This window comes from Talpa europaea (genome assembly GCF_964194135.1).
Source record: "Talpa europaea genome assembly, chromosome: 3".
In the NCBI taxonomy this organism is placed as follows: Eukaryota; Metazoa; Chordata; class Mammalia; order Eulipotyphla; family Talpidae; genus Talpa; species Talpa europaea.
The window spans coordinates 1,436,143-1,459,498 of record NC_140069.1 but is presented as its reverse complement, the minus strand read 5'-3'; the positions used below and the strand labels follow the sequence as shown (position 1 = coordinate 1,459,498).

At 67.4% G+C, this 23,356-nt stretch overlaps 1 protein-coding gene across 1 annotated transcript; it reads right to left on the bottom strand.

Annotated features, from left to right (window-relative positions):
* Positions 1-6,161: 6,161 nt before the first annotated feature.
* SLC45A4 (solute carrier family 45 member 4) lies at positions 6,162-22,951 on the bottom strand (the record flags this gene model as incomplete). Its single annotated transcript, XM_084229282.1, has 7 exons — positions 6,162-6,551; positions 6,714-6,925; positions 7,629-7,728; positions 8,337-9,352; positions 9,771-9,950; positions 11,468-11,656; positions 22,711-22,951. The coding sequence occupies 7 exons, from the start codon at positions 22,949-22,951 to the stop codon at positions 6,204-6,206; spliced, it is 2,286 nt and encodes a 761-aa protein (XP_084085408.1). The 3' UTR covers positions 6,162-6,203.
* Positions 22,952-23,356: the final 405 nt, after the last annotated feature.

The following is a 23,356-nucleotide window of genomic DNA, read 5'->3' as shown; positions in this document are numbered from 1 at the left end:
GCCCCCTGAGCTCGCGCGGCTGCAGGTGTGGACGGCCCGTCCCCGCGCGAGGGGGGCAGGAAGGCACCTGAGGGCCATGTGCTGCCGCCGGCAGCCCGGGCACCCCCCACCGTAATAAACGAATTTGTGTCATCAGCGTTGCGGGCGTCCACCCCCCGCCCGCCCCCGTTCCCAGCACTGACTTTGGTCCGGGGCCCTGCGGGGCTCGCGTGCTGCGTTCCCGGCCCCGCCAGGTTCTCGCAGCGCAGACTCGTCCTCTGCCCGGGGCTCGCCGCCTCCGCGTGACGGCGCGAGCGTCTGCACCAACCAGGCGGAAAAGCGGGCGCTGGGACGCGCCGTCCTCGCCGAGGGCCTTGGAGCAGGAGGGCAGGGCCGGGCGGGCTGGAGGCGGGCGCCGCGCCCAGCCGTGGACAGGCCCCGCCACGGAGCGCCCGTCTCCACGAGGCCAGGACGAGCCGGATCCACCAGCTGCCGTCCCCGCCGCGGCCCAGAAGCCGGGCTTAGGCGGGTAGCGACATGTGTGTTGGCCTAGAAGCCGACCTTCCCGGCCCAGTCCCGGCTGCGGGGGGCCGGCCACGGCCGTCGGAACCGGGAGGAAGCGTCGAGGCCATGGTGGGGGGCGGTCATCAGGCCACACCAGCCACGCTCAGATGTCGGGGCTCACGCTTGGAAGTGACTAACGTCTGAGCTGAAAGTGCAAGCGAGACCTTTGTCCGTCTCTAGAAGGTTCCCCAGGAGGGGGAGCGGGCGACGGCGCGGTCGGAAGCGGCAGTCGCCCGCCGTCCTCAGCCTGCACGTCTGTTTCTCGCCACGGGCGCCAGGGCGAGGCCGAGGCTCCTGACGCCGCGGAGCAGGCGCTTTGTCCCCCAGCCCCGCCGCGGGCTGTCCCTCACGGGCGGGAGAACAGCGTCTGTCCCCCCGGGGGAGACAAAGCGGGGAGAACAGGGTGAGAATCGGTCACGTTTCGATAGACGCGCTGGGGCGACCCGGGCCAGCTGTCAGGAGCTGCCCGAGGGGCCGCCTGGAGGGCCCTGGTGCTATGGGCTGGACGCCGCCCGCGCTGCCCAGCCGGGGAGCACACGGTGACTCCTGGCAGCTGTTCGCCGAGTCAACACACGCCCCGGGCTCAGCGGACGCGGGCAGGTTCGCGGTGCGCCAGCGTGGGGGCGGCTCTGCCCCTGCAGCCCCCGCAGAGCATCCAGACGCCGCCCGCTGGGAGGGGCCGGGTGGCCGGCCGGTCGCCTGGTGGACGAGAGGAAGCCGAGATGCGGGCAGCACGGGGCCCCCGTGGGCGGCAGAGGACCCGTCCAGGCCACGCATCGAGCCGTTTCCACGGCGAGCTGTGCTCGAGGGGTGCAGCCGGGGCACGGAGCTGGGCGCTGCCGCTGGGCAGGCTGCGTGGACATGGACACGCCTCCCGGGCCGGGCGGGGGCTGCGGTCCCCTGAATTTGAGTCGAGGCCCAGGAGCCCCGTGGTGCCTGCGTTGAGGGTTCGCCCCGGCCCGGTCCACGTGGCTCAGGCCAGAAGCTGCTCTGAGAGCCACGAGCTGGAATTCAACAGGACAGGCAGCAGGTCGCGGCTGGCCCTGGACACACCCCCGCCCCCCAAGGCCGCGTCTCCACTCGCGGCTGTGCTGGGGCCGCTACCCGAGGTGGGTGCTCCCGGCCCCCGAGTCCTCCTCCTCCCGGCACCTTCCAAGCCTGCGCAGTTCTGTGAGCGCCTCAGACTGGGGTTCCCCTCCCAGCTCACTGTCCGCTCCCCAGTGACGGGGACGCCTCGCAGCTCCGGTGTGGGGTGCCCGGGCACGCGTGCACGCGGGTCCTCGCCGAGCTCCTGAACAGAACGTGCGCTCGGCCCGTCTCCTGAGGGGAAACCCTGGCGAGAGCCGCCCACCTCACAGCGGGGAGGCCTGCGGCCGGGAAGGGCTTGGCGGCGGCGCGGTCCGGACGGGGCCTCGAGCCAGACCTGCGGGTCTCGTCTGACGGACACTCCTCCGGGGCCTCTGCCTCCCCGGGCGGGCGGGCAACGCGCGTTCTCGCCTGGAAGGTCACCTGGCGCTCGCTTCTGGGACGCAGGTGCGCGACGCGCCCATCGAGTTTATTTTCTGATAAAACAAGAGCCCACGGAACAGAAACTCCGGCTCCTCCGCCGGGAGAACGTAGCCGCGTGCGCTCCCGGGGCGGGAGGACGGCCTCGGGGCCCAGCGTGCAGCCCACGGGGCTGTGCTCCTCGGGGGCCGGGCCTGCAGCCGGGGTGGGGGTGGGGGGCGCCTCGGAGGGGCCCGGGCAGGGCGAGGGGGCCAGGGCCGGGCCGCAGGGCCTCGGGTCCAGACGTGGCTGCCCCGGGCAGACAGCAGGGGGCGCCGGGCACCGACACGAGCAGGGGCAGGCGCTGGGCTGTAGGGCTCAGGGCGGGGCTCAGCGGGGTGGCAGGCAGGAACCCTGGCCTCCCCCCGCCCCAGGTTGGCACCTGCAGACGCACCACCCCTTGCTTCCGGGAGGTAGCTGGGGTCACAGCACAGGGCCCGGCCTGGCTCCCGGCCTGGGCCCTCGGCCCCCGCACTCAGGCTGCGCCAGGGCCCACACCCTCCGCCTCCCTGAGGTCCCAGCAACCTTGTCCCCAACTCGGCGCCCTGCTGGGCCCCCCCATTCAGCCTCCCACACCCCGGCCTGCCGCTCACCACCCAGGGGCCGGGGAGCCTTTCAACAACCCCGCCCACCTGGCTCCCACCAGCTGGAGGCCGTGGGCAGCGCCAGGCCCTTCACTTCCTCTGCAGCCACCTGCGGGGAGAGGGGGGACAGGCATCCAAGGCCCACCCCCCCACTCTTCGCTACAAGCCCTTTCCAGGGCTGTGCCCCCGAAGAGGGCTCCGTGGGCACTCAGGACCCCCCAGGACGGACCTTCAGAAGCAAAGCGGCCGGGCTTGAGGCCACGCCTGGCCCGGGCCCCCAGCCGTCTGGCCCGTGCCCAGGGCAGGCAGCGTGCCGCGGGGGCGTCCCGCTGGCTCTGGTGGGGTGGGCAGAGCTGACATCCCATCACTCCCTGGGCCAAGGGAGCCCCCCGAGGGGCTGGGACCTGGGCCCCAAGGTGTGTGGGCGGGGGCGCCTCTAGGGAAACGTCCCAGGTCTGCGAGCACCCTCCGGCCCCATAGGCCCGGCCAGGCCCCGGGAGGGCAGGGGCAGGCGGTGGGGAGGGACCCACGTGCACGCGCTCACCCGGCAGGGGCCGGTTAAAAAGGTCAACCGCAGTCGGAACAGTGAGACGGACGCGGGGGTCACACGGAGGCCGTGGCCAGCCGGGTGGACGTGCTCAAGGCCGGGTCACCCGGACAGCAGCGGCCGACGGACACACGGCCGGGCCCCTCTGCCCGCCCCCAGGGACGTGGCACCGCGAGCACCCTCTCTGGGCACCCTCCGCCTCGTGAACACACAGCGTGGCCGGGGTCAGCCGGGGCTGGGGCCGGCTCCACCTGAGAAAGCCGACAGAGTCCAGTTCACAGCGGAACTAAATAGCTTCGTCCCCAGACGGTACCAGTCCGTGCTGACCGGGTCACCGCCTGAGGGGCGGCTGCTCCGCTCGGGCCCTGGCGGTGCCGTGAGGCAGAGGTGCGGCCGGGCCGGGCCAGGCCCTGGGCAGGGCCGCCATCGCTGGGGAGTGGGCCTGGTGGCGGCCCCCGCAGGCCTGCAGACCCCAGGCCCGGGAGCAGGTGGGAAGCTGGGGGGACCTGGACGGACAAGTGCCCGCGGGCTCAGCAGCAGCTGCAGGTGGACAGGGCTCAGGAAGGACCAGGCCGGCGGGGTCAGCTGTTCCGAAGCTGGCTCCAGTCCAGTGTGGACGGCAATGTTTGGTGCGTGCCAGGCAAACCCAGCGTTGGCTGCTGTTTCCCACTAGCTGCGGAAGAGCTGGCATCACCCAGGCCACACTGCCGCGGGCCCCCAGGGCAGGGGCTGCTGGAGGGCCAGACTCCACACAACCAGGGCCTCTGGGGCCGCTGACCCTCTGAGGAGGGCCCCGCTGCTCCTCCCCCAAGGGACACTGCTGCTTTAGCATCCACCTGGCTCTCAAGGGCGGGTCTCTGGGGTCAGTGGCCCGCGTGCTCATCGGCCACCTGGAAGACCTGGTGCCAACGGGGCAGGGGACGGGTCCGACCCCGACGGCCCCCGTCTCGCCGCCAGTAGCTCGCGTGCCCGCAGGGGCCAGGCTTCTGCCTCGCGCGCCCCGCGGCGTCTCCGGGAGACTCCTGACGTAGCGGGCCGCTCCAGGAAACAGAAAATGCCGATCTGACTGACCGCCGTCACCCTCGCTCGGTGCTCAATCGAGTCCTGTCGCACAGCGGCCGCCCACGCCCTGGCTGGACACACGCCGCTTCGCGCCTGCTCAGAGGTCCTCATGCCTGGCTCAGGGGCCGGACCCCTCGGCCGCGGCATGCACCCAGCCCCCGGTGTCAGAGGGCCCAGCCCCGAGCCTCACGCGCCGTGACGCTCACCCGGCCGGCCCTGAGACACAGGCAGCGCAGTGAGCCGCGCTCAGCAGCGCAGCGAGACCTCGGGGTGGGGTGGTGCGGCCGGAGGAGGTGCCCGACCTGGCGAGGCCCAGGCCGGCCCCGGAGCCCACTCTGCAGCAGCCCTGACCGCGCGGGCGGCGCAGAGGCGGCCCCGCCTGGGCCTTCGCGCCCGACACACCGCCGGGGCCCAGCACAGCAGCCGCCGCTCTGCGAGCCCCCAGCAGGGGTCAGCCTCCCGCGGCGTCCTCAGGTCAGGGTGGCGTTCAAGGCCGGCATCTCCAGGGCCGTCTCCCGGGCTGTGGGCCAGGCCCGGCCTGAGCCTCCCCCCCTCCGTGCTGTGGGGCGTGGTGTGTGGGCTGCCGGGGCATCGCCTGGGGTCAGCGCCCCCCTGGCTTCCAGCGGAGGGGCCCCTCAGAGCAGCGAGAGCACCAGCTGAACAAGGAGGTGGCCTGGGCAGCCGGGAAGGGGACGTGCGGTCCCCGAGCCCCGGAGAGTGTCGCTTCTCAGTGAGGCGCCGGCGCGCGGGCTCAGAGCCGAAGGGCCGCGTGGGCGTGGGACGGGGCCGAACGCCTCTGGCTGCGCGGAGTCAGGGGCCGCCGCCGAGCAGCTGGGTTAGGAGGCCCGGTCGGCGTCAGCCGGCGCCGCGGGCACCTCCAGGGGCTCCGGTGACCAGGGCACAGCTCGGCCTCGCGCCGCAGCACCGAGGGGGGAGAGCGGGTGGCCGGGCACACGAACAGAGTCGTTCCTTCAAATACACAAAAAATTCAAGTAATTTATTTAAAAACTGTTTCGTTTCGTCCTGAAACCCGCGTGTGCATCTGCCCGCGCGCGAGGTCTGTGCGGAGCCGGCGCCCGCCCCCGGAGGGACTGGACAGACGGGCTCCGAGGCTGGCCCCGCGGCGGCCGGGCAGACACCGCGCCCCTGCAGAGGGCCGGGCGGGCGCCGCGTCCAGAAGCGTCCTGCGGGAGCCGCGCTGCCCGGGCCCACGGGTGGCTGGGAGACGCCCTGGGGGCTTTGGAACCACGAAGGGCGGCACGGACCCCGCTCCAGGCGCCTGCCAAGCCCACGGGGGGTTCCCTCCACCCGCCGGGCACCCTGGGCCGGCCTGCTCCGCTCTGGGGAGCACAGACGCCTCTCCCCGCTGCCACCCGGGGCTCCTGGTGCTGTCATACCCGCGGCACAGGAGAGGCTGAGCCGAGGAAAGCACTTCTGAAAAAAACATTTTTTTCCCCTAAGATAACGATAAAGAAAAATAATCTCCGCCAGCGGCAGCACCGACGAGAGCCGAGACCCCCGCGAGGTGGCTGGCGCCGGGGCTCTCGGCCACCCAAGGGCGGTGGCGGCGGCGGGCGGCGGGGAGCGGCTGTCTGCTGCCAAGCCCGGTCTTAGAAACGCAAAATCTGAGCTTTTTTCTTGGCTGTTTCTGCTGCGAGTCGGTTACACTGTGAACACGCAGCGCAACACCCCTGCGGGGGAAAAGGCAGAATCGAAATCAGAAAATCTTCTCAATTAAAAAAAGACTTTAAATGATTTCTTTAATGTGGAAAAAGCAGCGCGCGTGGTATCCGCCGACAGTGCAGAGCGACCCTGCGGCCACCGCGTGCGTGTCCGCGCCGCCGGGGGCCTGGCTGGTGGCGCCGAGGCCACGCCTCCCACCTGCCCGGCCCGTCGCCCGCCCCCGGCGTGCCCAGGCCAGCTCACACCACGGACTCCGTCTCCACCGGCGCGGGCGGGCCCTCCTTCCGGGAGAGCTGCAGGACGGTGGGCTTCCCGCTGCCGCCCGCGGCCCGGGAGGACAGGCCTTCCTGCTCCTCCTTGGCCTCCTCCGACACCTCGGGGTAGACCACCAGGAACGTGGCCGTCAGGAAGCCCAGGAAGGAGCCCACAGAGGCCACCATGGGGATGACACGCACGGTCCCCACGGCTTCGACCACGCCCCCCAGGGCAGAGGCCACCAGGATCTGGGAGATGTACACTTGGCAGGACAGGATGGCACAGTCGATGCCAAAGCCACGCTTGGAGCTCCCAGGGCTGTGGTTGACGTACTGGCGTAGGAGAGAACGGGGGAGCAGACGTCAGGGCGACAGCCTGGCCCCCACGCCAGCCCTGCAGGGGTCCTCCCACTCCAGTCTCGCACACGCACGCACACGCGCCCCCCGTCCCGGGGACCGTCCTTGCTCCGCGGCCGTCGCGGTCCGGGCACACACCTCCTTGATGTCGTGGTACTGCCCCAGCAGGGCGTAGGGGCAGTAGGAGATGCTCATGGAGACGACGCCCATGGTGCTGATCATCACCATGGCGACGTACACATTGGCGAACATGGCCATCACAGCTGTGCCGATGGAGAAGCCCAGCGTGCCCAGCACGTAGATGACCCGGATGCTCAGGTCATAGTTGTCCAGGTACTTCTGCAACAGGGCTGTGGGGACAGCCGCCAGCGCCGTGAGATGCCTGGGCCCACGGGCAGCGAGCCCGCCCTCGGCTGGTCCCAAGCAGGCTGGCCGCGCCGTGGCACCCGCCGAACGAGCGTCAGCCAGGAGCCCACCTGGCTCCTGGGCCCCTGTCCTGGCCCCAGCTCCCCAAGGCCTCCCCGCCAACCCGGGCCCGGGAAGGGTGAGACCTTGCCGGGCCCCTCACAGGCACTGGGGCCTGGAAGCGCAGACAGTGCCATCTGACTTGGCCCCTCCTGGCCCGCTCCGGCTGGCGGGAAGCAGGCCGTCGCCTCCCTGTCGGGCCAGAGAGCAGGCAGGGGCCAGCCCGGACAGTTCGGCCGCCAATTCCCTGAGGTGAGAGCGGGGTGGTGGCCCGGGGATGGATCCCCGACCTGCATCCCGCAGAAGGAAAGTGGCCTTTGGGAGAGGCCCCGCTCCTGCCGGGCGGCTCCTCCAGACGCCCTGACCGGGCAGTCTCAGGAAGGCCTCAGACGCCCACTTCTCTGCCCACACCGCCTCCCCCAGCCCTCCTAGCTAAGGCACCAAGACACTCCTGGGCTGGGGCACAGGTTGCCAGGCCTGGCACTGGCAACGGGCCGAGACCCTATAGCCTCAGGGGCCCTGCTCGGTCAGGGGCTGTCCCCCTGCCGGTGTCTCCAGCAGCTGGGCGTCCGCTGGGGGACTGCTTACCTGAGCAGATGGCACCAGTGGTGGCGTAAATGACCAGACCCCAGCAGCCCATCTTCACCCCGGCGTTGTAGGCCTGCCAGGCAGTGGAGTTGGAGGGAGCCTGTCCCAGAAAGAGGAGGGGTCAGGGCCAGGGCTACATGCCTTCCCCTGCGGGCAACGCAGGTCCTAGCACGTCTCAGCCGTGAGCCAGTCGTTCTAAAGGAGGGACCAGCGTCGCGAGGAGACGGTCCCTGTCCCATGGGGACCTCAGGCGCGTGGGACGCTGCCCCCGCTCTCTGGGCCAAGCCTCCAGGGTGGACTGGATCGACCTCCAGCTCTTGCCTCTGCCCTCCTGGAGCCCAATGCCCACGAGCAGCACAGCCCAGGAGCATGTGGGGCGCGGGGCGGGGGCCTGAGCCTGTGCCGAGCTCCTGCGCCCCTCCTGGTCTCCGGGTTGACTCGGGCCGCGGGTGCAGAGCGGCACCCAGCTGGGCATGGCCACCAGGAACCTCGCACTTATATGGAGCCAGTCTCAGGGCGGGCCGTGCCCAGCAGCAGCTGAAGCCACCTTGGGTCCGGTGTGGCCGGGGACTCGTGGGGGACACTCCCCGGGCTCCTGTCCCAACCCTGGGCCACAGTCATGGGGCTGGCCCTGTGCTCCCCACATAGAGATCGAGCCACCCCACTCCCCTGGGCCCGGGCGCCCGGTGCTGCGGCGGATGCACTCACCTTGGGGTCTCCCTCGAAGATGACCTGGCCCATGAAGTCGGTGTAGAACACGGCCTCGGCGATGACGGAGAACCAGGTGAGCAGGTGGCACAGGCAGAGCCGCATCAGCGCCCTGGGCATCTTGAGCATGGACAGCCAGAGCAGCCGCACCGTGGTCTCGGCCTCGCCCTCCTCGCTCTCCGTGTCCCCGCTGGAGGTGGTGGCCCCGCTCTGGTGGCGCTGCCGGCACCGCTGCCGCTGCCGCTTCTGCAGGTCGTACAGGTCGCTCATGCTGCGGGAGGGCTTGATGAGCACCACGGCGTGGGCCCGCCGGCAGCGGTAGCGGTGCGAGCCGACCTTGCCGTAGTAGGAGAAGGTGCCGGACGCCTGCCGGCGGAACACGTGGCGCCGCCGCCTCACGGAGCCCGAGGGCTTCATGTCCGCCCGGGGGGGGCCGCCGCCGAGGACGTCTTTTGGGGAGGAGCCGCTGCCGTTGGGGACCTTTGCTTCGCTCAAGTGATTCTCCAGCAGCATCTCGTCCTCCTTGGGGTTCTCCCTGAGCAGGGTGGACAGGCGGGGCAGCATGGCCTTGCTCAGCTCCTGGCTGGTGCTGTGGGGGGTGCTGGGGTAGGAGGCGTCGTGGAAGATGGACGGCTCGATGTCGTGCAGGAAGAGCCCGGGCTCCAGGCCCAGGGCGGCATCGGGCACGTGCAGCACCGAGTCGCTCTTGCTCCGCACCATGTCCACGTCCAGGTAGTCCAGGGCCAGCTCGTGCTCCGACTGGACCTCGTCCGGGAACAGGGCGGCGCCGTCCAGGGCAGGAGGGCGGGCAGCGGGTGGGGGCTCGGCCGCGCCGCGCTCCTGCTGGGGGCAGTACTGCTCCTCCTCGATGCTGCACAGGTGCAGCCCCACCGACACGGTGAAGACCACGGCCGCGAAGAAGAACAGCACCTGGTTCTGCGTCCGGAACCAGGAGCCCAGGAAGGTCTGTGTCCAGTCCAGTCCCCCCAGCACGTAGCCGATGGCCCCGCCGAGGCCTGTGGTGGGGAGACAGAGCAGTGGCGAGGGGGCCAACAGGCCGGGAGAGCAGAGGGGCTCCCTGCTGTCACGTCACCAGCAGGACAGCCTGGGACGGAGGGGACAAGATGGCATGGAGACGAAGGAAGGACTGCAGCTGCCCTCGGGCAGGCATGCCAACCCCGGGCTCTCTCTGAAGTCAGGAGCAGGGGTGAGTTGTGGTGCCCCCACAGTAACCGGGGACGGCCACCGCCCGGTCATATGCACAGAGGCTCCTGGCTGGGGTGTGGGCAGCACGTCATCCCAGCCCGGCCCCGCAGGCTTGGAGGCCCCTGCCACCTGACTGCCCGGTGGCGTCCACGCCCTGGGGTGGGCACGGCCCGGAAGCAGCCTCTTCCCCGGGTCCCAGACGAGCAGGCAGGGTGGGGCGGCGCTCACCAGCAGAGAAGGCGTGGATGTTGAGAGCCATGTCCTGCTCCTCGCTGTCCACCACGTCCAGCAGGTAGGCACGGATGGGCCCCTCGGTGGCATCAGCGTTGAAGTCCAGCACCACAACCCCCAGCACTGTGAGGACGATGCCGATGGGCTGCCGGTTGGGCACATCGCCGAGGGCCAGACCTGGACAGGGCACATGGAGAGGTCAAGCCCGGCTCCAGGGGCAGCAGGTGACACAGGCATCCCGCCCTGGACAGACCCGGGAGGGAGAGGGTCCTACTCCCCGGGCATAGCAGTGCTCTGCCAGCTGGCACTCGCCTGGGGCAGGGGGTGTGCCACGGGCAGTGGTGAGCGTGGGGACGGACTGCTGGGTGCACCCACCACCATGTGGCTGCCCTGGGCAGGGCCTGATGAGTGCCCAGGGCAGGGATGCCCCTGGGGGCCGCCTGCACACCTCGGGCCCCCTCGGCCTGAGCACTCGCCCAGGCTCTGCGGAACCTGTCTGGGTAGCGCCATGTGGTTGTCAGCCAGGCTTCGCTTTCCGATTTGCTTTCTAACGAAGGAGCCTTCCGAGGCGACCTGGGTACCCCTCACAAGCCAGACGGCCTCCGGCCAGGCCCACGGCCAGCGCCAGTGTAGGTGGGAGAGTCCAGGTCTGGATGAACCGATACCTAGATGCCGACTGCTGCGCTGCGGGCTTTTCAAGCTAAACCCCTGAGGGTCTGGGCGCCACGGGGTGTGGCTGGGAACCCCGGGAGAGCAGTCCTCACACACCCAGTCTCACCTGCCGCAAGTGAGTCCGCCCCTGAGTTCAGAGACCAAACCGGTGACCGTGAGGGGAGCTAAGTGGGGTTAGACTGCGCACCCAGCAGAGGGGCACCCTCTCGCACGAGGGACCAGCCCTGGAACACACCGGTGCCCGGACTCCACAATACCCAGGACACACATTGGACAGAAAAGTGAGGTGCCCAGGGTGGGAGGCTGGGGTCACTGGCTTGGGCGGAGCAGCCACCCCCACCACCTGGAGGAGCCACAGGCCCTCTGGCGTCACAGGCCAAAGGGGGGAAGGGGCAGCGCCCCAAGCAGGCGGACACGGCGCTGTGCCCACAGGCAGCAGGAGGGCAGCAGCCCCGGATGCTGGATGACGAGTGTCCTGCCAAGGGGGGCCCCCTTCTTTGCCCCACCGGAGGGGTTGAGGCTCAGAAGGGCACTGCCCGGCACTCCCAAGTCCTGGGAAAAAAGGGGTCCCCACGGCCCCCACGCAGCCCCAAGCCAGAGAGGCTCCGGGCCTCTTCCTGCCGCCCGAGACCGGACCCCGTGCGGCGGCCAGTTCAGGGACGAGCCGCGTCTCAAAAAGCTGCTGCCGGCAAGCAAGGTTGTTTGTGCAGCTTCGGGGGCGCCCTCAAGGCGAGAGCTATTTTCCCACACCTAGTCCGTGACTGGAAACAAAACCACCCGACAAGGCAAATCACGAGCACGTGAGGTCTGGGCACCTTCAACGCGGGCCGGGAGAGGAGGGGGAAGGTCACGCGCGCGGCCCCCCGGGAACCGGACGTGGGGTCAGACGTGCAGGAGCCGCGGCCGCAGGACGCCGCCGCCCGCAGCCCGCCCTGGCCCCCCCCAGCGCCGGCTGCCACGCGGGACCCGGCCCCCCCCCCCCGCCCCCGTCTCGGGGCCCAGGGGCGCGCGGGGACACTCACCGATGGCGGAGCCGTTGAGGAACAGCGCCACGCCGAAGAGCACGCCCACGCACAGCGCGAGGATGAAGGGCCGGCGGCGGCCCCAGCTCAGGGTGCAGCGGTCGCTGGCCGAGCCGATGAGGGGCGTGAAGACGAGGCCGAGGATGGGGCTCAGGAACCAGGTGAGGCTGTAGTACTGCTCCGGGAGGCCTGCGGCAGACACGCGCCGTCACCCGGCGGCCCCACGGCCCGGATTCCAGCCCGGCTGCCTGACGCCACAGCCCCCGCCCCCGCCAGGGACGGCCGTGCCCACGGGCCCCTGACACTCCTCAGGGGCGGCGCGGTCACTGCAGCAGGAGGGATGGCACCTCGGCACGGGGCAGACGCGCTGCTGCTGCTCTGAAGCATCACCCGTCTCCGAGGAGGGCGGCCGTGGCACAGGCCGGCGCCTGCGCTGCTCCTGCCCCCCTCCAGGGCGCTGCCCACCAGGAGGCGCCCCCTCCCCAGGTACCCCTGCTGCACCCCAGACCACCTGTGCCCCTGGAGGCGGGGACTCGCCCGCGACCCGGACCTGGTGGACCGAACCCTTAGCGGCCAGGAAGGAAAGCGCAGCCCTCCCGGCACAGCCACGCGCTCCACGGCGCGCCCCTGGTGAGATGGGGCACATGCGGGGCCGCCAGCCCACTGACCCGCCCCAGCCCTTGGCTGGCTGGCCTACCCGCCCCTGAGCTGGGCAGCCCTGGACAGCCCTGGAGCAGAGAGGAGCTGAGGGTGCGGTGGCCCCGGGGGCTGCCGTGGGGGCTGGACACACGCAGAGCCCTGGGTCCCAGCACAGCGCCCCAGCGCCGGTGGCCGTCCGGACGCACCCCTGTGCCTGCGGCTGGCTCTCTGCCGAGCTTGCTAAGGGAGGCCCTGCTGAGCGGAACATGGGGGGCCATGGGGTGAGCCTGTGCTCTGCGGGCGCAGCCCTTACCCGGAGACCACGGCTAGCCCGGAGAGGCAGGGAGTGGGTGTGGCGGGCAGGCACAAGCCCACAGGCACGTGGGGATCCCCGGGCTCCTTTCAGGAAAACAAGCACGGAGCAAGCGGCCAGGCGCCCCGATGCGAATCGGAACGGCCTCCGGCGACGTCAGGCCGGCCAGCTGGGCGCCGGGTGCACACCAACGGCCGGCCGTGGCGGGCGATGACCACGGGCGCGCCGGTCCCGACGCCAGCCAGGCAGCGTGGTGACGATCGTGAGCACGGCACACCAGGCCCAGGAGTCCGCCCTTCAGCCCACTGCCCTGCCCCTCTGCCCACACCCCTCCAGGGTGCCAGGGCTGGCCTCCAGGACAGTGTCCCTGCCGGTGCCACCCAGAGGGGCTGCTCTTCGTACAGCAGACTGCCCTCCTGCCGCTCTCCCCGAGAGGGCCCTCTTGGGGCCCACCAGCGCCACCCATCTGCCAACCCAGCCGGTCCTCCATCCTCAGTATTAGACTTGGCCAAAGGCGCAGAAGGGCAAAGCAGGCTGCCACGGTGCCCGCTCCCCTGGCCTCATGCCAGGCACCAAGGGGTGCTGAAAATGGGTGCTGGAGGTAGAAAGCACTGGGCAGAGGTGCCTGACCCCCACCTGGGCCCAGCTCCTCACCCCTTCCTGGGATTGCACTCCCTCCCCCGCTCTGCAGGGTGACCCCCAAAGCCAGGCAAGACCCTCTGAGGAGGGATCCCAAGTCTGCAGAGACCAGAGCTGGCCAGGCCACAGGAGGCCCTGGAGCACACAGGCCTGCGTAGCAGGGTCTCCTGCTCGCCCCTTTTGCCTGCAGGTAACTCCAGCGACAGAAGCCGCCACGCCTGAGCCAAGAGTGGTGGGGGGTGGAGGGGGTGGAGGGGGGTGGAGGGGGGTGGGTCCTGGGGCGGCTTCCCTGGTTTCAGCAGGTTGGCAAGACAAACAAGCACTTGCACCCTGTTCCAGCGGCCCCAGAGGGGCGGGCGCCGGCCGGAAGCCCCAGGCAGCCGGCTCCCTCCGTGACTGGGGCTGCGCTGGGACGCCTGGGACAGAGCATTTCCCAGCAAGACCCTAAACAAACACCACCCAGGCCCCAGCAAATAATTTTTGTTTTCTTCCAGGCAGAAGTTGAACAACAATGGTGGGACAGGAAGGGCCCCCGTCCACAGGAAATGCTGAGTGTGTCACGGCTGGCCGGGGCTGGCGAGGTGACAGGCCACGGCGGCCACGGCGGGTCACGCGCAGAGGCCTCCATTCAGTCCCAGTCTGGTTGGACACTCTGGGGCCTGGCGGGGCGCGGGGACCCGGGGGAGCGGGAAAGTGGCCTATACATGTTTAACAAAAGACCTGAAACGGGGGCAGGAACGCACATTCTTCTCTCAGGAGACAAAGCCTCCCCCATCAAGATACGTTTGTGTTCTGAGACAAGGAGCTCACGCGAGCGCCAGGCTCAGAGAGCAGGTCTCCGCGGGGACCTTGGCGGCCCGGTGTGACCCTGCCAGGGCGGAGACAATGGGCCCCGGGGGAACCCATCACGAGGGGGTCCCACTGAGGGCGAGAGACCAAAAGCCAGGGTGCCCCCGTCTGGTGCCCCAGGTACGGAGCAACAGCCACGCCAGGTTTTTCCGAAGAGCGGGGCGCCCAAGCACAGCGCTGCGAGGGCAAACGGGGGTTGGCAGCGTTGTCTTAGCTGCACATGAAATGGCAAGGCTCTGGCTTGAGATTCCAGAAGCTTCCTGAAGAGCAGAGACGCAGGGCACGTTGCAAACCCCCTCTGACACCACTCACGGCTCCAGGTGACGCCAGCAGCCAGGGGGGCAGAGGCGCTTCCTGAGCCCCAGGACCCAGGCTCCTCGGCGCACCCCCTCCGCAGGCCCCTCCCGGCCCCCACAGCCAGGCAGAGCTGCAGGCCGCCTTCTCCCCAGGCTGCTGGTCTGCGTGGGAGCACCCCACCATCTTAGATGTCCTGCCCGCGTCAACGGCCCCTCGACGTGCCTCGCTCGTTGCTCTCCTGAGGACACGCGAGCTTCCAGACGGCGTGCCTCGCCCACCGCGGTGCTGCAGGAAGCGTCACACGCCCTTGTGGACAGAACATCTGGTGGGTATGCCGCCCGCCGGCAGGGCCCCACCAGGGGCGGCCACGCGGCCTCACCAGCCGAGGAAGGGGCCTGGCCACAGGGCGCTGTGTGAACAGCGAGGTGGTTCCCTGGCCAGAGACGGAGCGGGCGGCGTGCAGAGCAGCAGCGCCACAGCGGCCTGCGCAGGCACACGGCGGCCTCGGGCCTGCGACAGAGGTGGATGCTCTGGAGAAACGAGCAGCACAGGCAGCTCCAGCTGCCGGGAGGACATCCTCCACAGTCGGGGCTATCACACGCCAGGCGGCAGCTGCAGCGCAGCGGGAGGCTCTGGAGGAGGGTGAGGGGCGCCCGACCCTGGGGAGGCCCGGGCGGGGCTGGGGGAACGCGGCTGCCTCCCAGCGCCCGCCTGCACAGAGCAGGTGCTGAGGTGGTTCAACACGCAGTTAAGTCACAACCTGTGTCTGGAAAAAGGGAAAGCTCATCTCTTGGGAAAGGCCACGGTCCCTGCTGTCCGCGACTGGAGCTCTACCGGACGGGAGCCTGCGCCTCCGGGAAGGCCCCTGGACAGCCCAGGGGCCGGTAGGGCCAGTGTCGTGGTGGGGTGAGGTTCTTGCTTCAGCTCCTAGTGAACCCCCACTTCTGCAAAGCCACACCAGCACCCCATCCACCCCAGAGTTTCCAAGAATGGACTCCTAGAGCAGCATGGCCACAGCACCCCCCAGCCAAGTCATGAGTGTCAGGCTTGGGCACACAGCGGGGCGCCCCAGGAGGCAGCCACACGCGCTGCTGTCCCGTCCAGCAAGGGTAACGGTGGGGGGGCACCGGGAAGGCAGCAGCCTGGGGAGCCGGCACAGAGAGCTGCCCCATCGGCCCCCGATCAGGCAGGCGAGGTCTCCAGCTGGCTCGGCGCACAAGCGTGTGGCTGCCGGGTGGCGACGGAAAGCACAGCCTGCCGAGCCGAGACCGAGGCCATTCTCCCCCGAGCCTGGCGTGGCACCCCAGGGCTTGGTCTCCGGCTGTAAATCTCAGGCGCAGGGTCTGCTCTGAGCCACGCTAACCCAACCTGCTGGCGTCTGGGAGAGTTACCCCAACCTTCTCTCCTCCTCGATCTGGAAACCCCCAGTTTTCCATTTTGATTCACCCCAGCTAAGTGGGCAGCTTGAGCACAGGCCACTTCCAGTTCATCAGTCAGGCTGATGTCTGCGTCTTGGGAGGTCCCATCCACTGCCGCCCTCCACCAGCAAAGCTGAGACAGCATTTGTTCTGGAATTTACCATCAGAAGAACCGTCTCAACAAGACCCCACAAGAGCACCTGCCACGAGAACAGGCCCTCCCTCCCAGCCGGGAGGCGCACCACCAGGCTCACCCGGCACATGGCCGGCGCCAGCACTCGGGCCTCCGTCACCGCAGCTCCCGTGGGTGGCGTCTATTTCAACACATATTTCCCTCGTTTTGTTAAAAATTATTTAACTTACTTTGGTTTTCATAATAAAATTAAACGATTGTTTCTTTAAGAAGAGCTGACACAATTTTTTCTATTATCCCACCAAGTGTGTACATTGTTCCTCTTCTGTGTAATCCTGAAAACTCTAACGATCTGCTAAGTTTGAAAATCACTGTAGCACAACACACTGCTTACTGCTAAGACATCGGAAAAACTATTGTTGATTTACCAGCGCTTTTATGTACAAAATTTCCAAAACGGGCAGAATTATTCAAGTTTCCCTATAAATCACCTCCTTGGAAAGGCCTCCTGTGATCTGACCACTGCCCACCAGGGGCCAGATCTCTTCTCACACCACTCTGCACTGAGCTCACGCAGTGTCCTTGGCTACCCTGGCCAGAATGTGCCCAATCACCCCTGCTTCACTCCCTGACCCAACTTCATCTTTGCCACTGGGAGCTCCACCCAGCACCACCTCCTCCACGAAGCCCCCACGCCCACCCCTTTCCTGTACCCAGTTAGGGTCTTGGGTCCTGGTCACCTTGAGCCCCACCCTTGAACAGAGTGGGCAATGGCCAGTATGCTCACTCTCCTTGCCCACCTCACTCCTCTAGACCCCAAGAGGCCACGTGACGCAGGGCTCATCCTCCACACCTGCTCCTGACCGACAACACTGCCTACAGGTCACCCGATCTGAGCCGCTCGACCCGAGAGCGGTGGCTCAGCACTCCCGCTTGCAGCTCACCCACCTGGCCCCGCGCCCCTGACTCCACAGCATGGTGCACTGCAGGGACCCACCCGGCTCCAGTGGGCAGGTGCTTGCAGAGCGGGAGGAAGGTGGCACGGTGTTCCGGGGACACGGCCCTCTGACATCCCACCGTTTCTCAAGCACAATGGCCTGAAAGGCAAGGAAACCCAGACTTTCCAATGTCGACAAAACCACCGTGCACAAACTTACTCCAATTATTTGGAGGTTTCGGGGCTTCCCTGGTGGCAGAGTGGGCTGAGCGCCGCGCTGTGAAGCTGTCCGCAGCCTCTGCAGCACAAGTTCGATTCCCAGTCAGCCAGGGAGAACCCACATGGCGGGGCAGACCTCTCCTGTCCCTCCCGCTGCGCCCCTCAGCAGTGTCTTCAGTCCGCCTGCCTGTTCTGCTCCCTGCTGTCTCTGGTGAATTCTCTCACCCTCCCACGCCTCTGACTGTACCCCAGCTCTTGCGTAAATAAATAAAATCTTAAAAAAAAATTCAGGAGATTTCAATGGGCTCCTGCCTGAATACGGGGCACCCTGGGGCAGGCTGGCTGTCTGTGCAGTCGGGGGCTCGGAGGGCCCCACCAAACCACAGGCAAACAGCAGCACTCTGTCCCCAGACCCAGACTGTGTCACCCCGAACAGGCCTGTGAGTCCCCAGTCGGCAGCAAGTCCCATTTTGAGGTGACTTCTGTAAGGCCCGTCCATCTTTCTTTCACACATTTTTAAATGCAGCGAGACATCCGTGAGGAACACTCGCGGTCCTGGGCGGCAGCTCACGCACCCGCACGCTCCCATCGCTGTGCAGCCAGGGGCGGCAGCTGTCCCGCGGACACTCACTCCCCGAGCCCTGGCACCCACCCTCCCGCTGCGGAGCTGAGAGGCTGGTCCCTGGGAAACCGCCCACACCCTCCCCGACCTGCAGAGCTTCCGTCCCTGCTGGTCCGAGAAAGCCCAACCAAGAACCTCAACTGCCTGGAGGGCGCCAGCCCGGCCCGCTGTGTTCTCCCTGCTTGGAAGAGTCGAACGCAAAACTGAAATCCAGAACCGCCAACCAGCTCCCGGCCGAGGGAAAAATACCTCTGCAGGGAAGTTCCCGCAGAAGGACAGACTCAGACACCCCAGAACTTCCTGCCTATGTAGGGAAAGCAAGGGCCACTCGCTGTCCCGGGGGAGAGGACACCTGCTGGAGAGCCTCCTGCCCCGGGGCCGGGCATCTGGGCAGGACCCGCTCAGCGAGGGCTGTAAAGCCAGAGCGCAGAGACGCGTCCTGGCTGCGCTGTGGCCCAGCGCCCCTACTCAGGCGTCACCCTTGCCCGTTTTCCAAAGGATCAGGGTGTGGCCACCCAGTTGTCTGAACCCCCCCTTAAGGGATGCTGCTTCCACCCCACACCAGCTCGTGGGCACCCCGCGCTCCAGGCTGCCACCAACTGGGCAGAAGCTGGGAGCCAGGCCAGTGCGGGCCCATTCACCAGCACGGGGACCTGGGGTGACCTGCCCTGTGTCTTTGGGCTCGGCTGCCCTGGGCCATGAAGGGCAGGGGTGGTGTGTGGGGGCTGCGTGACCCCAGCAGGTGTGCCTCCAAGGACCCTCCTGCACAAAGGGAACCCTAGGGGGTGCTGCCTGCAGTGTCTCTGGAGCGCATCTGCCAGGGAGACACAGGCGGTCTCCCGGGCCCCTCATGGCACAGCGTCAGACACAGGGGCTGCCTGGACGGGCAGGCGTCTCTGCACACCAGCGCACCACTAGGATAGTCGCTGCCTCCCGGGAGGGGCTCACGCAGGGGCGCCCACGACAGTCTGGTGGGCTCGAGACACACCTGGGAAGTCCCAAGTTAGGGACATGGCGCTGAAAGGAAGGTGAGGCGGCCTCACAACACACCTGTTCAGCAGCACAGGTGTTGCTCATCCAGGGCGCAGACGCAAGGGCTCTCGGGCCACCCAATGGGGGTCTAGGCACCCCACTCCAGCCACAGCGCGAAGCCGCGTGTCTGCTGACAGCGGTCGCTCTCTCAGGTCCCACGTGCGCGTCGCTTGCTAAAAGCAGCAGGTGCATGCGGGGGCAGCTTAGAGACACACGGGAGGCGGCGCGGGCCCCCTCCTGGGCCTTCGGTAGGCAGAGGTGCTGCGGTGGCCTGATCAGCTTCCTCACCACCAGCGCGGAGGGAGGAGCCAGACGGAGGCTCTGAAACATCTTGTGTTTTCTTTAGGGCTGGCTTCCAGGCAGGCTTTTCTGGGAGCAAAGGTGGGCTTCAGGCTTCAACAAGCACATCCCAGGAGTCCTGATGCCTGTCAAGCAGCAGTGAAACATGGGAAACCTGAGCTTCTCAAAAACAGGCAGGCAGACAAGAGGATCAAGACAGACGGGAACACGGACTCCCTCCCGTCAGTAAGTCCCTCGGTCCAGCTGGGGGCCGAGGGCTTCGGGAGGGAAACCCGGAGCTCAGGACGTGGGCCCAGTCCCAGCTCAGCAAGCTCAGGGGCTGCAGCCAGACCCTCACTTTACGGGGTTTCCTTTTCCTCCGGGCGCTTCCTGAGGCGGCAGAGAACAATAAGTGAGAGGGGCAGGCTGGATTCTTCCCCAGGGAACGCGTCTGTGGGGAGAGCTCCCGCAGGAGACCTGGGGGGCGGGCGGGCTGCTCGGAGCGCTGCTCCTCGGGACAGTGTGCCCAGCCCGAAAAGTGACCCACACCGCCTGGTTCTCACTCAGACAGCAGATTCTTGCTGCGCGCACGGCCCGGCACGCACACACCGTCAGCATCGTGACCTGACCCAGCAGACGCGGACGAAACAAGACCCAACACCGACTTTAGGTGCTACTTGGTGTCTGTTGGGGCTTCGAGCCTGGGGTCTACAAATGTACCCATTTTTAAAAGCCCCCCCCCCCGACCGAAGGCGAGCTAGTCAACATGTGGGGCGGAAATCACACGTGACAAATGCTGCTTGTGGCTGGGGGGGGGGGGGGGAGCGCGGCCGTGAGGCCCCTGGGCCCAGCAGCAGGTCAGCCAGGAAGGCCGCCCCAGAGGGGTTGAGGAGGCGGAGCCCACCTGGTGGAGACCCGCCCTCTGGGGACACAGCTGGCCTCTGCCTCCACCTGCAACCCCCTCCCCCCATCTGCCCGGAGGCCTGCGGGAGCGGCTGCTGGGGGACAGTGAGGACCGGCTCAGCCTCCAGCAGGAGGCGCTGCAGAGTCGGCTCCTCTAGGGCGCGGGCGGGGAGGGGGAGGGGTGGAGAAGATCCTGCCCCACCACCTGCCCACGTGGCTTCTCAGTTCTGGATGTGGCGACAATGCTGATTCCAGAGAGTAGAATGGAAGGTCCCAGCCCAGCCCCTCCTGGGAGTGAGGATTACGAACAGGGGTGTGGGGGCCAAGCAGAGCGGGAGGGTGGCTACTGAACCCCAACTCCTTGACCATCTCCAGGGCCTCCGTCCCTCCTCAGCAATCTGGACGCAGCCTTGCTGGCATAAGAGAATCAACGCCTGCGTCCACGCCGTCAGGAAACAGGGGTCACCTGGAATCACCAGACCCCGGTCAGGTCCGAACCCGGCTGGGGGGCAGAGGGGTGCAGCAGAGCCTCGCCTCACGACCAGGTTTCTTAGTTAAAGCAACAAAAGAAAAAAATGGTGTCACACAGCCCATCTAAATTAGGAACTTTTGCTTTTAGGGCACCGTTAAGATAATGAGGGGAAACCACCGACAGGAGCAATATCGGCAAGCCTGTGTCTGATAAGGGACCCTTATCAAGAAAGCATGAAAACGCCTGCAGTTCCCCAAGACAGGCGGGGCGATTACAACCCGAAGCCGCTCCCAGAGGCCTGTGGGCGTGGAGCCAGCAGGAGCAGAGCCTCAGCCGCAGGCCCAGGAGACCCAATTAAACCACTGTGAGGTGGGCTCCTGCCCGCCCGAAGTACTGCCCGCCCGAGCCCGGCCTCGCCCCTGCTGTCAGCAGTGAGAGTAACCTGGACTCACCGCAGCGCCGGAAGCCCCTGCCCGCACCCAGGCCCCTGCTCAAGGCCCAGCCGTACCATAACCGCCCCCAAGGCCCCCAAATGGGTATACAAAGGGGCGCCCGTGGAGGGGCAGCAGACAGTGCTGAAGAGGCCAGAGCGGCAAGTGGGTGGGTCCTTCCCAAGAGCACCGCCCTCCTGGACAGAGACTGCGGGCAGCTGGGGGTCCATCTGGCTTGGGGTGGGCTGGGGCCTGGCCGCCCGAGGGCTGACGCAGACGTTTCCGTTTGCAGTGGTGACACTGCGCCGGCACCTGCCCTACGGGCGGGGAGGTCGCTGTCTCAGAACCAGCTGCAGGTGGCTCGCCCACAGGTCCAGCAGCGAGCCTCTGGGCGGGCGGGCGTCAGTCACGCCTCCGGTCACCACGCTGCCCTTGAGTGTGACCAGGCCTCGGGCACAGACCCCACCCAGGCCAGTCTGGGCACAGGCCCGCGGAGCGCGGCTCTCCGTGTCGGCGCGGGGAGAGCACGGCCGCTGTCCGTGACAGCTCTCGGCTCCCGCCATCCTGTCCTCAAGCCCCACCGCCGCTCTGAAGCCGCCTTCCGTCCCCGTATGCGCCGCAACACAGCCAAGGCGTTTACTGTTGCAAAAGGAGGAAAGCCGGGCAGCCACGCGGAGCGCCGCGGGGGCGGGGCTGGATTGGCACCTGCCTGCACCAGGTTCCGAGACCCCTGCTGGCGCAGGCTTTACGCCCTCCCACACAGCTACCACGCAGCAAGTCTGGAACAACAGCCCCAAATCATGACAGGTGGCATCGACTCCCCAGTACCCAGAGGTTCCTGATTTTCTATTTGTCACCATGAGAGGGGGCCTGGAAACGGACACTGCACCCCACTGCTGGTCCCAACCACCCCGCTGACTCACAGCTGCCCTGGCAAGTCCTCATCCATCCAGAGACAGATGCCCGCAAAGCCCACTGCCAGATTTCCCCCTTCGGGGGTCAGGCCCTCTCTCCTGGGGGCCCCTCCTTGTCCCCATCCTGCTGCGCCGGGGCTGCCGGACCCCAAGGCCAGCGTTAAAAGCAGGGACGAGAGTTGACGCAGCCCCCTGCTCTGGAGACCCCTGTTCTCCAGAAAGGTCCTGAGCCGTCTGGGCAAGGCCTTCGGGCCTCTCTAGCTTCCTGGGGACAACGATCTGGAAGATGGAAATACGAGGGCCGGAGGCCGGGTTAAGTGCTCCGACACACAGCAGCCCGCTGGCAGCCGCGGCACACTTCCCCGCTTCACGCCAAGACAGAGGCGGGCGGGGTCGCGGGGGGCCCAGCGGCGGGGAGCCCCCGCAGTGACCACCAAATGCGGGGCCCAAGTACAGGACAGGAAACGCGACGATCTGCAGCCTTGACCGCAGCCCAGGCCACCACCCATGGGCTCAGCGTGCACGGAGCAGGGACCCTTGGGGTGTGGGAAGGAAGCTTCCGGAAGCCGCAGGGAAGTGCTGGCTGCACACAAGGAATTCTACGGGGGAAGGAGCTCGGAGACGGCTCTCGGCCCCTCGGGGAAGCGCTGATGGCCTGGATGGTACAGATCTTAACAGTCCTCCAAGGTGACAAAACTCCAGGGCCCAGGGCCTGGGGGGGCACTCTGGAAAGTGCCGGCAGAGCGGGCCTGGCCGCGCTGGCCCAACATGGCGCAGAGAGCCCGCAAGTAAGTCCCCAAGAAGACAGAGCCGAGACGTGACAGGCCGCACCGCTCCGTGCCCCAGGGCCAGGTGCTGCTGGCGCCCCGAGCCGGCCCGCGACCACGCCACCTCACAGGGCGGGCCCCGGAGCCGAGGGTGGCACGGCTGGTGACCGTGCCGTGTCCAGGACGGCTAGGGCGCACCGGTCGGCGCCGAGGGAGCGCTGCGTGCCCACCACACCGCCCAAGCACTCCAGGCCACTGAGCGGCCCCGGCTCCCTGCGACAGCCGAGGACCTCCCCTTCCTTGGCCCCGTGGAAACCGGACAAAAGGCCCCAGCGCCGAGGGGAGGTCAGGCGGGCGCGGGCACCAGGCGGGCACTTACCAATCTGCAAGAGGATGGGCGTGACCAGCGCCGTCTCCATGGCGTAACAGAACTCCCTGCCAAACATCACGGCCCCGTGCATCACCCACAGGCGCACGGGGATGCGGTCGATGGACCCCTCGCTCACGGTCTCGTCCCGGGGCCCCGCCGCGCCGCCGGGCTTCTGCAGGTCGGGCAGGGGCACAGGCAACTCCTGCACTTGCATAGATTCCGAGTCGGCATTCTGCGGAGCCATTTTCATTACCAACAAAAATATATATAGAATATATATTTACTCTATCTATATAAATAAACTATCGTGTATCTTCGAGGATAAATTAAGACGTCTTCTCTTCCTGCTTCGGGGGAGCGCCTCTGGCAAGTGATGCTTATATTCCTCTCCGGGCAACTGGATAATCTCGCAGCTTCTCACAGTCGTATGAGACACGCAGCAAAGCAGGATTTTTGGTTGGATTTTGAACATATGGCTTGCTGGTTTACTGTGAATTAGAGTTAAAAATCCATAATTGCCATTCAGTTAATACCAGTTTCATCATCATTACTGAAGAGGTGCTGACGTGACTCTCCTTGCTACAGAGGGGTGGGAAGGCGACACAAAAAGGCGGTCCGCGCTTGCTCCCCATCGAGCGACTGGGCGACCTGCAAG